The sequence below is a fragment of the Phalacrocorax carbo genome, chromosome 2 (assembly GCF_963921805.1).
Source record: "Phalacrocorax carbo chromosome 2, bPhaCar2.1, whole genome shotgun sequence".
NCBI lineage: Eukaryota > Metazoa > Chordata > Aves > Suliformes > Phalacrocoracidae > Phalacrocorax > Phalacrocorax carbo.
In genome coordinates, this window is record NC_087514.1 from 119,513,302 (window position 1) to 119,527,054 (window position 13,753).

General features: G+C 36.1%; 1 protein-coding gene across 2 annotated transcripts in view; it reads left to right on the plus strand.

The window, feature by feature from the left end:
• LARS2 (leucyl-tRNA synthetase 2, mitochondrial) overlaps window positions 1-13,753 on the plus strand; it is a 93,981-nt gene that overhangs the window by 7,374 nt on the left and 72,854 nt on the right. For both annotated transcript variants that reach the window (XM_064444090.1, XM_064444091.1), the window contains exons 4-5: window positions 7,432-7,523; window positions 10,968-11,028. In XM_064444090.1, the coding sequence (XP_064300160.1) occupies window positions 7,432-7,523; window positions 10,968-11,028 (153 nt within the window). The remainder of the gene's footprint in view (window positions 1-7,431; window positions 7,524-10,967; window positions 11,029-13,753) is intronic.

Genomic DNA, 13,753 nt, shown 5'->3' on the forward strand with positions numbered 1-13,753 from the left:
GTTTTTTCCTTTCTGGAACATCAGCTTTAATATTGCTTGTTTGAAAGTTCAGGGACTGCTAATTTTTCCCAAGTCAACATTCTAAGCAGAAGTACATGCATTTCAGGTATTCAAGGCAAGTTTAGGTTAAGATTTTTGAGTAGTAATTGCTTCCATCATTTCCAAACTAACAGAAAGGAAGAGTCATTGAAAATAATCTTAGGAACTGTGTCTCTACATATAGATATAGAACTGACCTTGGTCATAAAACTGCTGGAAGGAATAGAGGTCAGTTGAAAGTGTTTGGAAGGCAACGAGGGATGATGGGCTGCTACCATGAAAAATACAAGCAAAACCATTCAGAGTTACAGGTGCCAGGGGAAATTTCAGACTACAATGTATATTTGTTGTTGTCTGATAAACAGAAGGGAAAATGTCAGGGAAAATACATATGGTATGTACATAGTTGACTAGTATATATGGTTGAGTAAGAGAGTAATGTATGTTGAATAAGGTGGAGATATTTTTCTTAGAGAATGCCTTCAAGAGAAAATAGTAAATTAGTTTCATATTTATTTAATCTGAACAGGCAAGAATTGTCTTATTTGTTATAATACTTAAGTAAGGATAAGCTTGAATGCCATTACAAAGGGATTAGAGCTCCTTTAGTAAATTGGAACCATTCTTTGGAATGCATTCAAGTAATTTCTTTGTACTGGAGATAGTTTGAAATCTTAACTGGGAAAGTGTTAAATCATTTGGATGACAGTTTTTAGTTTTTCTAAAATGGAACACTAGTATTTAATTTTTCTAGCTGGATAGGATCTGATTTTGTTTCAGTTCAGATATTCCAGATAGGTAGTACACACTGAATCTACTGATATTTGCCAGAAACCTGTACTTCACCAGCATTTTAAACAGGAAAATAAGTATTTGTTGCTCTTCTTTCCGCCCTTGTTTTTGGAAGAAATACTGCTTGAACATAAAGCCATAGATTATACTGGTGACTAATGACACTGAAAATGGGCGAACAGATTGCCTAATGAGCAGCAGCCTTTTCTGCAATACGTGCCTGGCTGGTCATTTATTAAATGGTGGGCAGAGGTAGGATTTAATGCAAGTGTAACATCGCAATAGGCAGTCACTTTTTCAATGTACTGATGGGTGATAAGCTTCACAGAATTTTCAGTAGGAGGTGCATGAATTTGAGTATTGCAGTACAGAGGTAATCACCAGAGTTGTATCAATACGGGGCCGGCACATTGCTTGTGCCAATGGGTGATGAAGTCCTGATTGTTTTATCTGAAGATCTGACCGGGGAAGAGTTGTCTTGTTCCAACACTCCTCAAGTGCCTGTAAGCTGTGCATGGGAAACAAACTCTGTCATGCACTTGGATTAGGTTGCTGGGTAAATGATTTGTAGAGTACATCTGTTGTAAGATAAGTTGTTTACATGCTAATTACTGAAGATGAAGTTTGAAGTCTCTGCGTGGGAACTGTAAACTATATAGATTACTTAGCATGAATGCAGTGAGCTAGTCTCCTTCAAAAATGTGTTAAGGAGAACATTTTTCTTGAAGTGCAATTAAAAGAATTTTTGTGTATGGAGAGTTCTAGGCACAGATCTTATTACAAACATATTTCTTTTAAAATGCTATGAAAAAGTAATTCCTAGATTTTAAATTACAGTTTTGTATCTATTAGTAAACCAATCCAGAACTGAACTGTGAAGTTTCTGTTTGTGTTTTCTCTGTAAATTTACATGCATGTTGTGAATTCAAATATATGAGTTTTGTAAGAAGTCAAGAGATTTCCTATTCATTATTTGAGAGTGCCATGCACAAATTACAGAGATAGTCATGGTGATTTTCACCATGGCAGGTTTCCAGCCTGCTGCTGCTTGGGGAAAAAGTATTTACCATTGCTATATCACGCTATCATTATCATGTCTTTGATAAATTCCAAAGTGGATAATTTGTGCCTCTCAGAGGACTGAGAATAATTCCCTTAGCAATCAGTAAACAGAGTGATTCAGTTTGACCGTTCCTGTGATATCTTTTTAATAAAATTTTGAATTGTAATTGATGCTACAGCAAGGCTGGCATATGCAGTTTGTGCAGAAATGCAAATGATCATTGGACAATTCAGGGTGAAGTTCCTGTACACAAGGATCAAATTGCTTAATTTATACTTAAACTGCTCCTGATAGATGGGATTGGAATATTGTCAGTGGTATTTCTACAATATCCCAAAATTACTTAAAGAGAGCTTTTGTTTTATTCAGAACATCTTTTTTTTTAAATTGGATGTCTTTTCATTGTTTTCCCTTTCAGCAGTGAATCGTAATACTCTAGAAATTGCAAAAGCGAATGGTATGGAAGAAAGACAGGCAAGTTTTAATTAAACTTTATAATGAGCTCATCAGTAGGATGAATTATTTTAATACAGTTCCATTTTCCAATCATCATTAGCTGCTATTCTCCACCATTTTTTTCGTGAGGCCGTTGTGTCCTTTTGCCAGGTTATTTTCTGTGGTATAAATGAAGTGGAGAGTATTACAAGTATCTTATGTGAGTTGAATCTTATTTAAATTTAGTTTTCCAGTAACAAGTACTGAAAGTGTTAATTAGCTCGCTCTTTCATTTTGAAAGGAAGAGAGAGCAAAATACTATTTTAAATGCAATTATGTTATAAAAGAATTTGTGAAATTAAGGAGGTGACACGTTTGTTTTCTAAATGTAGTAGTGTGTGCATGTAGAATAATTTCTTATATTTTATATCTTGTGAGAACATGAAATAAATGAGAGCATTTTATAAGCAGAGTTATGTTTTGATAGAAAACTGTGTGCATTGATTATTTTTTAATTTGAAAGTGCCTCATCAGAATACAAATATGCAGCATTCTGTTGCAGAGGATCATTGAAATAGTCCTTGCTAGAATGTACACGCTAGTCAAAAATTCATTATTTTAATCTATTTCCAGGTGTGCCTTGCCTGCTTGGGGTTTTTTTGGTTGGTGGTGGTGGTGGTAATTTTTAGCTGCTGCATAACAGTGTTTGTTACCTAGGACACTTAAAAGACAATCTAGGCTGCATTCAGGTGGACATCTTGTATTTAAAATGTGTTGTGTCTGTAATCTATCAAGTTACAAATGAGATTTTCAATATGTTCAGCCTAATTGTAGGTGGCCAGTGGAAGGAGCAGCCATTCTGTCCTTCATCCTCTCCAAGCATGTGTCCTTACTGTCTCACTTGTGTGTGGTTGCAGTTGTGAGGTCAAGTGCAATGAGGATGACAGAAAGTTGCTGCTGGAGCCAGGGGTGTTTTCTGGCAGCTGGAACTTGTGACCATGGGTCACCTATTTTGTCAGCCTTTTTTGGTTGTTCACTTTGAGTGTGTCATGGGGATATAACTAGAGACAAGAATGTAGGCTTTGCTGTATTGATTAAAAACACTAATCTGTCAGCAAACCTTTTTCATTTTTGGTTCTCTTATCACACATTCTCTGAAACAAATCTATTCATTTACAGGCATTTTTGACACTGATTCTGCTGTCTGTCTTAAAATTCAGAATGCATTGATCTGCATGTAAGAAAGACACGTCAGCTCCCTGGTCATAGTTTCGAGACATACTGAGCACATCAGGAGAGCAAACAAGTTCTTTGTTTCCTTAAAAACATTAAGGAAAATTCACTGAATCATCTGTCCTAATTATGTTGATGGAGGCAAAGAACTGAGTGTTACGAGATCATTGTCAACTTTATGTAATATAGTACCTGCTGATTTCGCCTACTAATGTCAGTGAGATCAGCTGATTATTACAGCAGTGAATAGTTGAAAATCATCTGAAAGGAAGAGCTGAGATCTCAGAAATTAATTAACAGAGTTGCTGTTTCTTCCTCTGCTTCGTCCCTCAGTCACATGAAGAGCTCTAGCCATCATTAATGACAGATTTTTGACCATGCTGTGAAATGATTCTTACACTGGTGCTTCAAGCTAATATGAAGTCAGAGTCTTTCGGATCTAAAATGTTTCAAGATGCAACTGTTTTTAATAACTGCTCCTGAAAAGACTGCTCAGTGTGGTAGTTACCAAGCACTTTGTTCCCCATACACTAATAAATCACTTCCTTGCAACTTCATGTTTCTGTGCAAAACATAGTATTTTGAGCGGTAGAAAATGCTAGTCTTTCATAGCTGATCCTGCCAGATCATGTGAACTTCTGAGGATCTTAAGCCCTCTGTGTTCAAGACTAACCTTACTAGTTTGAACTGGGAAGAGTTTACCTGTCTACTTCATTGTGAAGACCAGAAACACACAGCTGCCTTTGGAAAATTATAGCCTGCCTCCTTTTACCAGGTATGGACATCATCCTCAGATTTATGCAGGCCTCCTCTCTCTACAAGGCATGTTCATTATTTGTTTTTCTTTCTCCTTGTGGCTTAGAGAAAATACTGTCTGTAAGAGAAGCAGTGCTTGGGAGAATGGTCGCTCTAGTGAGCAGAACTGATCCCTAAGTTGCATAAGGTTTAGAGACTGCTGTCAGAAACAATCAAGTCAGCGTTAAAGAAAGTGGATGACTTTTTTTCCTTTTCTTCTGCTTGTCTGTAATGCTGGAGAGGGCAGCTGTGTTTTCTGCTAGCCTACGATCAACCCATCAAGGAGCTACAAGGAATACCCTTCTGTCTTCAAAATTGCTTTCTTCCTATTTTTTCTTTGTTTTGAATGGTTGAACTATTCCTTTATTCTTTGTGCCAAATTCTGACATGTTAGTAATATATTTTCTTCTCACCTTCCATGTGTCTTGAGATTTTTGATGTTTTTTAGAACTATACAGTTAATCTCAGCCTTGTGTTTTACGTTAGCTAAGTAGAGTTAAGATGTAACACCGAGTGCTTTGTGGAGACGGTGGCATTTTAACTGTAGATCCGTAACATACATTCCAGCCAGAAGCAGCTGACCTATTGTTTAGACAAATGCATTTCACAAACCTTTCAAATCCATTCACGGTAGAGAAGTAAAAGAGACAATAAACTTGAAATAATTTCCTAAACCACTGCATGTTACATTCATCTCTATAGCAACTACATAAATAGATCTATCCTGGAGATTAATTTGAGGATATTTTTAATGTCTCTTTAAATTCAGGTTTCTGATTGAAACTTGAATTAGCATATTTCTTCAGCCCTTTAACTTGAGGGATGCTCTTGGTTGTTAAATTGAACTGTCTTTTCAATGTAAGAAGTGAATGTATGATATTTTTAATATACATGCTAGAACTGGGAAGATCTGCGTGAGCAGATAACTCCTGCTAGAGCTGATGGTACAGTGATAAAATGTCTGCACATTAGCTGTCTGGAGCATCAGTCAGCCCTTTTGGGGAGCCTGTAGCCGGTAGCAAAGCTGTTCTTCCCACATCCTTTTGCTCATGAGTGTGAGGAATGAGATTGTGCCTTGGCTGCCTACCTGTATCCAGGAGATCTTCAGAAGGCAAATTTTATAAAAATTAATCAAGAGTTGTTTTTTTTAATCTCACTTAATGTGCATCAGCTTGTAGTAAAATAAGGCATTTGTAGGGATGCCAACGTAGGGCATTTGTCTAAACAAACAGGTTTAAATAAGAGAAAATATGTATTATACAGGGGAAAAAAAATCTGGTTTATTTCGTCATTTCTGTCCAGAGACAGGTGGTCAGCAATAGTAGTGGTCAGAAAGAGCTGAGCTGCAGAAACTAATATTTTTGTGTGTCCTTAAAAAATTCTATTGAGATTTTATGTAAAGTTTACCTTTCTTTTTTCTCTTCTATACCAATAATTTCGATTACTGGTACCACGAGGGAGAGGAGAAGGGCTGGGGAGAGGTGTGCTTCAACAGGGCCTTGACTAGTGCTTTAGGCTCCAGATGAGATTTTCCATGTAAAGCTTATAATGTGAGGAAGTAGGGAGTTAGGAAATCTGACTCTCATATTTTCTGACACTGTGATACGAGGAACAATAATCTGTCTGATCATAGCAAAAATTCGCAACACAGCATAGCGTTCTGGTTTCTGTTAGATTTATACATAAAAAATGTGCTGTGCATGGACTCTTACTGTACTGGCTTGAATCGCAGTTGATCACAGGTTAATACTTCTGGTTTTGTTGCTGCACCAGGAGAGTAATGATATACAGCAGGTTTAGTTTTAGCTCAGTATTGAAAACAAGAATGCCGAGTCGTCACATCTGTTAAATTCTGTTGCTTTTACACTGAGCTGGTGCCTAGGGCACCTTCATAAACCTGTCTATAAAATATTTTTTTTATGAAGGAATCCATTGAAGTCAGAGGATTGGAAGGTTGTGGCAAAGAAGAATAAAAATAATTGAAACCAGTGACAAAAGTAGCTCTTATGCTTCAGAAACGAACAGGTTTTTCACATGCAGATAGCTTATGAGATTAGTATTGCTGGGCTTGCTTTGTTATTGCTTGTTTGCTTGCATGCTGCTAAAGAACAAGTTCTATATATTTCTAGGGGTAAAAATTTTGATTTCTTACAACCCATAAAATGTTCCTCAATCATGTTTTGCTATTGTTAAACTTGTGTAACTTTAATCATAGTTATTGAATTTATAGGACATTTGTAGGTGTAAGAAATGGGATTGGTTTTATCACGTATCCAACAAAAGTGAGTTTAATGACAATGTCTTAAGCACAAGCCTTTCTTTCCCTGGTTATTAAACAGGTTTTTGAATATTTACTGTATTGCTAGGTTATTTTTCTAAATATTTTGGATGTTAATAGGAAATATGTATATATTTATTTCAAGATAAATTATGTGTTATTTTATAGTAACATTTTTTCCACTTTTATTTATTTGTGGTCCTGAAATACAATTTGTCTGCCTGCAGTCTATATTTACAAAAGATGTTTTATTAAAATTTGACTAAAACAGTTTTCCCCACTCTCTTCATTTTATCTGTTGGATTCAAGGTTATCAGAGGGTATTCTTTTTTCTTGAACAAAAAGAACAAAAAAGTAGGCTATACATCAGGTACAGTTATAAAACCATTGATTCAATTAGTTTTGCTCACTTTCTTCTTCTCCTTCTTTAGGATGAATATTTGATTCTGTTTAGCATCAACTGCTAATTTTGACCACCAGACAAATTTGCAAAGGATTGTTTTTTGTCATGGCTAACCTGGTGTTGAAATAGTCATGAGGATTTATTGCATAATACTTTAAGCTCCCTCTAACATCACATTGTACATAGCAAGTGTACATATTCATTTTTTAAAGCAGACCTAGCCATAGCGGGCATGTTTTGAAGAGGTTCAATTCAGACAAAGCAAGTGCTGAAATGCAAAACATTGTTCATTATTTGGATGCAAAACACCATTCATTATTTAGAGGCCTGTGTGTGTTGTTGATGCCATTCCAGAAAGTGACATAAGACTGTGTTTTTCCTTTTTGCTTGCAGGTGATAAATCCAATGGGATGGGACGCATTTGGCTTACCAGCAGAAAATGCTGCAATTGAGCATGGGCTTCACCCTGCAAGCTGGACACAAAGGTAGTTTTTAATGAATATAAGTAATGCAGCATTTCCACTGCGAATACCTATACTGTGGCCCACATAAACCAGCAAAACAGACCAAAACCAGTGTAGAAGTAGAAGAACGATGGTACAGAAAGAACCAGGGTTATTTGCCACTGTTTTATGAGACTGTGCAGGTGATTCAGTTTCAAAAAATAAATGTATCAGGATGATTTTCAAGGTTTTCATCTCAATTACTTTTAACTTGTAAAAAGGTAGATTATTGAAAGAGTGACATTTCCCAAACACCCAAATCAGTGAGTAAGGAATAAATCAGAATTTCATTATGGTGAGTTAAATCTTAGTATAGAATACACCGTTGAAAATTATGAGCTACGTGGTTAGATTTACTAGCAGTTTTCAGTACCATGCGAAAGAGGAAGATTGTTTTTTCTTTTGAGACTGGGTCTTGGGAAGTGATAAGCAGCCATTATTGCTGCTGATTTTAGTGAAAATGTTGGGCTTTAGACCACAGAATGGGGTGTCGTGTTCCCCTAATATTTTTTAAAATTAGTAGAAAGTTATATAAGTAAACATTAATTTCTATAAATTACTCAGAAACCAATCTTAAGTGAAGCTGTTTCTTGTGCTCTGGGTGCAGTAATCCAGCTGTGGTATCTTTTTGAACCTTGATCCATTTCTTTCTTTGATAATGCTGTTTCTTTTAAATTTTTTTCATGCTTCTGGTCCAATGTTAGATACTTGATACTTTTCCACCTAAAATATGATGGCAACTGATTTTACTTAGGGAGAATGCATGAGTGCACTACATACAAATTCCGAGTTAGTAAAAAACTTCCTTCATGTATGGTTTATATGAGAATATGTGTGAGAACCAGTTACCATCAAGACACAAAAACCTGGTTTTGTTCTTTTGAGAGTGTGAAACATCACTGTACAGTGTGTTGTGCACCATCAGTTATATTGTAGCATGGTCAGTAAACTGATGATTTCTCTCTGCCTTCAATAAGCCTACTGAAGCTCAGCTGTAAAACAAATCCACAGATCTATTTTATCTGAGTGCCTCATTTTTGCCTTGATTATCTTGATGGAACCTTCACCAGATGGAGGGTTACTGTGATCCTTACCTACATGACAAATGAGGCACAAAGAGCTGAAGGTTGTAGTTTTGAGACAATGAGGCTGAGATTAAATACTTGTGACTACAAAAGGGTCAATGTTTTCCCCTCCTCTCTACTACATGGTCCCTCCTTACCTATTGTACTAGCTTTGGCACTGGTAGGACATCTTGTTGAACTGACTCAGCTTGCTAACTCGGAAGAAAGCTGCTCTGCAATCTGAGTTGAACTGGCTCAACAGAAAAGCAGTGAGTGTGTGGGGCAGAAAGACTGTGATAGCAAAGTGCCATATCAGCTCAGCCTGTCTCATCTAAGCTGTTTGTCTGGGTCATATCAAAAAGCCTGTGGCAGGGCACAGCCTGAGCTGATTCTCTTCTGCTACCTCCCATGCTCTGCTATTTTTCTCTTTTCTTTTAAATAGGTGCATGTTGTTCCATACATTTAAAACAGTTCAGCTAGTAGTTACAAGTACAAGATGTTTTATACTGGAAGAAAATTTTACTTTGAAACTTTCCCTAGTACTGAAAAAAGTAATTGTCTAGTTTTAAGAGTTAAAGAATAATATTGCAACAACAAACTGAGACAAGTTAGCATATCATCATTGAGACTGATTATAATAACAACCAAATAGGAAAATTATTTGCATACTCCTTTGTTTTTTATCATGCTAAGGAGGGGAGTTGGTTCATCATACCAGCTGTTTAAATTCTGACCACTGAAGTAATTGCTGTCTCTCGTTTTCTCCACTGTCCCTGTCCTGAATGTTTCTCATGCCTGCAGCAGGGATGACTGAACTGAATGTGAAGCTGTGATGGTGTGATAGCAACCTGACCTGTTTTAGTCATCCCTGGAGCAGAGCCAGCCACCCATTTCAACTTACTTGGTTCAGGAGTGAACAACCAAATTTTAGAGCATCATGATTTTCTCTAGAGGTGATTTAAAATGAGTACCAATTGACTATTACTTTTTATATTCTTAAAGTTAGGAAGAAAACCATATAACAAATTGAATACAGAGTTACTTATACAAAACACACAGAAATTTTTGTTAGCTTGTGCCACTATAGTAACTCTTACTGTGTGAAAATGCACTCAAATTTGTACTTTTTTTATTAGTACAGTTCATTTTGAATGGCACTTCAATAAAAGCAGTACTGCTGAAAATACAGTTTCTCCCAGCAGAAGCTGTAAGTCCATAAGAGGATTTCCTGGTTCCTGTAGTATTATGACCCTGCTGGCAGGCCTTGTCTAGTGTAACTGCAGCACTGCAACTGTTAGTACGGGATACTGGCATTACTCAGTTATTCAGCAGTGCAAGTTTGTTCTGGATCAGAATTAAATGCTTGGTTTCATGACTGTCAAATTAGCCACTGTGGGAGGATAGATGATACTTTATCTGACATAATGCATTTTAGTAGGAAGTTAAAAGTCCATAAGAAATTTAAAGCAATTTTGAAGTATGTGAATTAATTCATACTGGGTCACTAGTTAATATTGTGTAGGTGTGAGTATTTTAGTAAACTCTATTTAGTAGATTTTCAAACTAAAGCTTCACTCTATATTCTGATATATCTTGTTTTCCATTTTGAATATAATCCATTTGAGACATGGTCTAGCCCTACAGTTTCACAGCTGACTTAAGTTTCTCTGTGGCTGTGCTGCCACCAGAAGTTTAGGGGGGTTCCTTGTCACCTCAGGATATATGGTCCCACCACCTCCCTTGTGTTGGCTCAGCTGTTTTTGTGTTCACGGTATTGGTGTGATCAGCTTGTTGATCAGAGGGAAGCAAGAAAACAGGCAAGGGTTTTTTGGAGAACTTTTTGTAAGACGTCTTCAGTTGAATGGGTAAGCTGATTCAACTCATCCTATAGCCACACGATCACCAGGGTCAAAGCAAAATACAGCCAAGATAGCATTGCCAGAATAGAGCAGGATTAAACCAATTGTGGAAGTACATCCTAGTGCGTTGTGAAGATTTCAGAGTGCCCTTTGGCTCAATTGCTGTAAAAATAACAGAAAATAATGAGAGGTGATGCTTCAGGAATGTTTTTCTCAAACTGCAGTGCCATATTTGCTTTTCAGTTGTGCTGGAATCAAGAGGAGAAAAATCAGTGTCATGTACACGCAGACATTGAAATTGAACCAGAATACACTAATGACTTTTAAAATTATTATTTAAGGTGGGTATTCTGACAGTTCTTTGAGTTTCACTGTTAATGAGATAATAGTGTTTAGAGGTTAACTAGTGCTTTTGATTTCTCAGAACTTTATAAGCACCTGGTTTTGAATACGATCTCGTCATAGAAATATTTTTAAGTTAATAAATTTTTTTTTTTTTGCAGTAATATTCAACACATGAGGGAACAGTTTGATGCACTAGGTCTGTCTTTTACATGGGAAAGGGTAAGATTTTCATTTTTTAAGGGATGCTGCTTTATTGTATGATGGAACATTGGAAAACATGGAATTTCACCATTTTATTTATGACAATATAGAAGTCTTTGAAAGTGACCAGTTCAAGTTGTTAAACACTAAAATTACACTTTAAAAAATTGGGAAATTGAGCTTCTTTCAAGCTTCTTGTCAAACTTCTCTTACTTTTGATACACTGACATCATCTGATAATCTCAAGGTTTAGGAGAATCTTTCTTTTCTTGAAAGTAATTTCAGTTTTGCGCTTTGATTTATGTCTCTGCTTTTTCGGCTCTTTCAAAGTAGCAATTTTCTGTGTTAGAATTTAGGCAATAGTCTAAATAGATATTTATGAAGCAGCATGTGTTTGTGTTAAGGTATATATATGTTTTGAGGAGTGTTTTCTTCAGTGTGTATGTTTTTATAATATAGCGAAGAGTTTAATGGTCGTAACTTGAAATAGTGGTTTGGTTATGTTATTCTAAATTTGACGCATAGGTCTGCATTTTTGTAGGTGTTCATACCATGACAGTTTTGGAAAATAGAAATGTTATTTAAAGCACTAATGCTTGAGAATCAGGTGTTTACCTTAAAAACCTTACCAACATGATCAGACAAAAGCTAATGTCATTTTCAAGATAAAACGAAATTAATTTTTGAAGCAAATGTAAGGTTATTGCATTTACCAGTGAATCAAAGTCAGTCACTACCTTTATATTCTCAGGAATAATTCTTGCTTATCACCTTAATATGATTCTGCATAGAGTGACGGAGATGCTAATCTTGGATTTTTATAGCAGTATTGTAGATCTGAAAAGGAAAAGGATTAGTCTTCTGGCAGTCTGAGACCTGCCATCTGTTTTCTTTAATCTTGAAGGTGAAGTTGTTTATTTGTATGTCTTACATCTAAAAACCATATTTCATTATGTCATATGTATGGCAAGCTTTTCAGTATAAGCCTTTTAGTACGATTTTAGTTTTCTTGATAGCCAAAAAGTTGCTCTGAAAAGAAAAGGTTTGTTGTGGAAGGTTTACTGCACACATTTTTGACAATTATTTTCTTATGTTTAAAACTGTTTGTATCTCAGAGATTTGCTGTGTGTGTAATACAGCAATACTTCAAAACAGTGAAATTGTATGTGTAGGCTACATGTATTACGGAGCACACCAGAGCTGAATGTTGCAGAGGGCCTTTCAAGAAAATTGAGAAAATTCACTTCTGTATGTGGACTTTCCTTTAACCCTTCCATTCTGAGGAAGAGATGGGAGAACTGGCAGTACTGAAAACCATGGCAGGATGTATAAGTATACAAGGGAAAGTAATTTCTCATCTCTGTGCCTGTTCTTTGAGGCTTACCTTCACTTTTCTAGTAAGCCATGTTTTGGTTACTGAGCTTTCAGAAGTCTCTGGATACTTGTGGAAACGGCTTTCACACTGTACAACTAAGTTTATTTGAACAGTTGTGTAATTAGAATAATTTAGAACGGTCTAGGGGTACATTGTGGTTTTGAAAGGTAAGACTTTAAAACAGCTAAAAAGTGTTCCTTGAAACACAATGAATTTTGGAGTTTTCACTCCTTAGCTTATTAGTTAAATTTTATTTTACCTAGAGAGCCTGCCTTATTAACTGGAGTAAGAGTGACCTGAATGGTAACCATTAGAAATAGATATGTTTATTCACTGCAAAAAATATATGATGCCTGAAATATATCTGTATTACATGATCTCCAAATGCATGGATATTTGAGCTAGCTGTGAAAGAGCTACCTTTGGAAGCGGAATGGCTAAGCTGTGGCAGAGTGTATTTTCCAGGCTGATAAAGCCTGCTTCTCTGCAAGGCTAATTAGGCTGGGCAGAGTATCTTACTGCCTCAGCTGCACTGCTTCTGGGCTAACTCAAACATCTTTGGACAGCAATGCACTGCACTGTGCAGGTACTTATCTTAAAAGTGAGCTCTTTGAGGTAAGGAATATCTTTTTTTATTATTCTGTACTAGTATGGCACTAAATCAGTGGCTTACAAAATACTGTGACAAGCAAACCAACCCACTAGTGTTAGTGACTCCTATGAAAAATGCAAGAAACCCACTTTTTATACAGGTTAGTCTAATTAACGGAGAACTATTGTATAAAACGGGACTTTGGTTTTAATTTATTTTCATTGATGTTGCTTAAATGTGCTCCTTCATTGTGCTAGAGCATATAGTACCCAGCAAATATATGCTGGAGGGAACCCATACCCCTACCTTAGTTCCCTATTTTAGTGTGTAGTGAATTGCTTTTTGAAGTGTGAACCTTTTATGTTAACTGTCTTTGTCCTCTGTGGCCAGCTAGACGATGTGGAGGACACTTAATTAAATTTTATCATTTTACAAATGTTAAGGAAAAAAAAGTGGGAAAATAATAAAAAATACATTTTTAATACCTCATGCATGTAGCTGTGCTGAAGAAGCTGACTGCTTATAAAGTCATGTCTGGTGTTCAAGAAAGTCCTGTCCAGGAATATGAAGACTAGTTGTAGTTTTATTGCTTGGTAAAATTATTATGAACAAATCCCAGTGCATCTGGGACACTAGAAGTTTCCATTTATTTATCTGGGTTTTTTTCCATCATTCTCTCTGTCTTACAAATCAAAATGCAAAAGTATTTTTATGTTGTAGCAGTGAAATTACTTAACCGGTAAGGCATCACAAATAAGGTCTTATTAAAAGCTAAT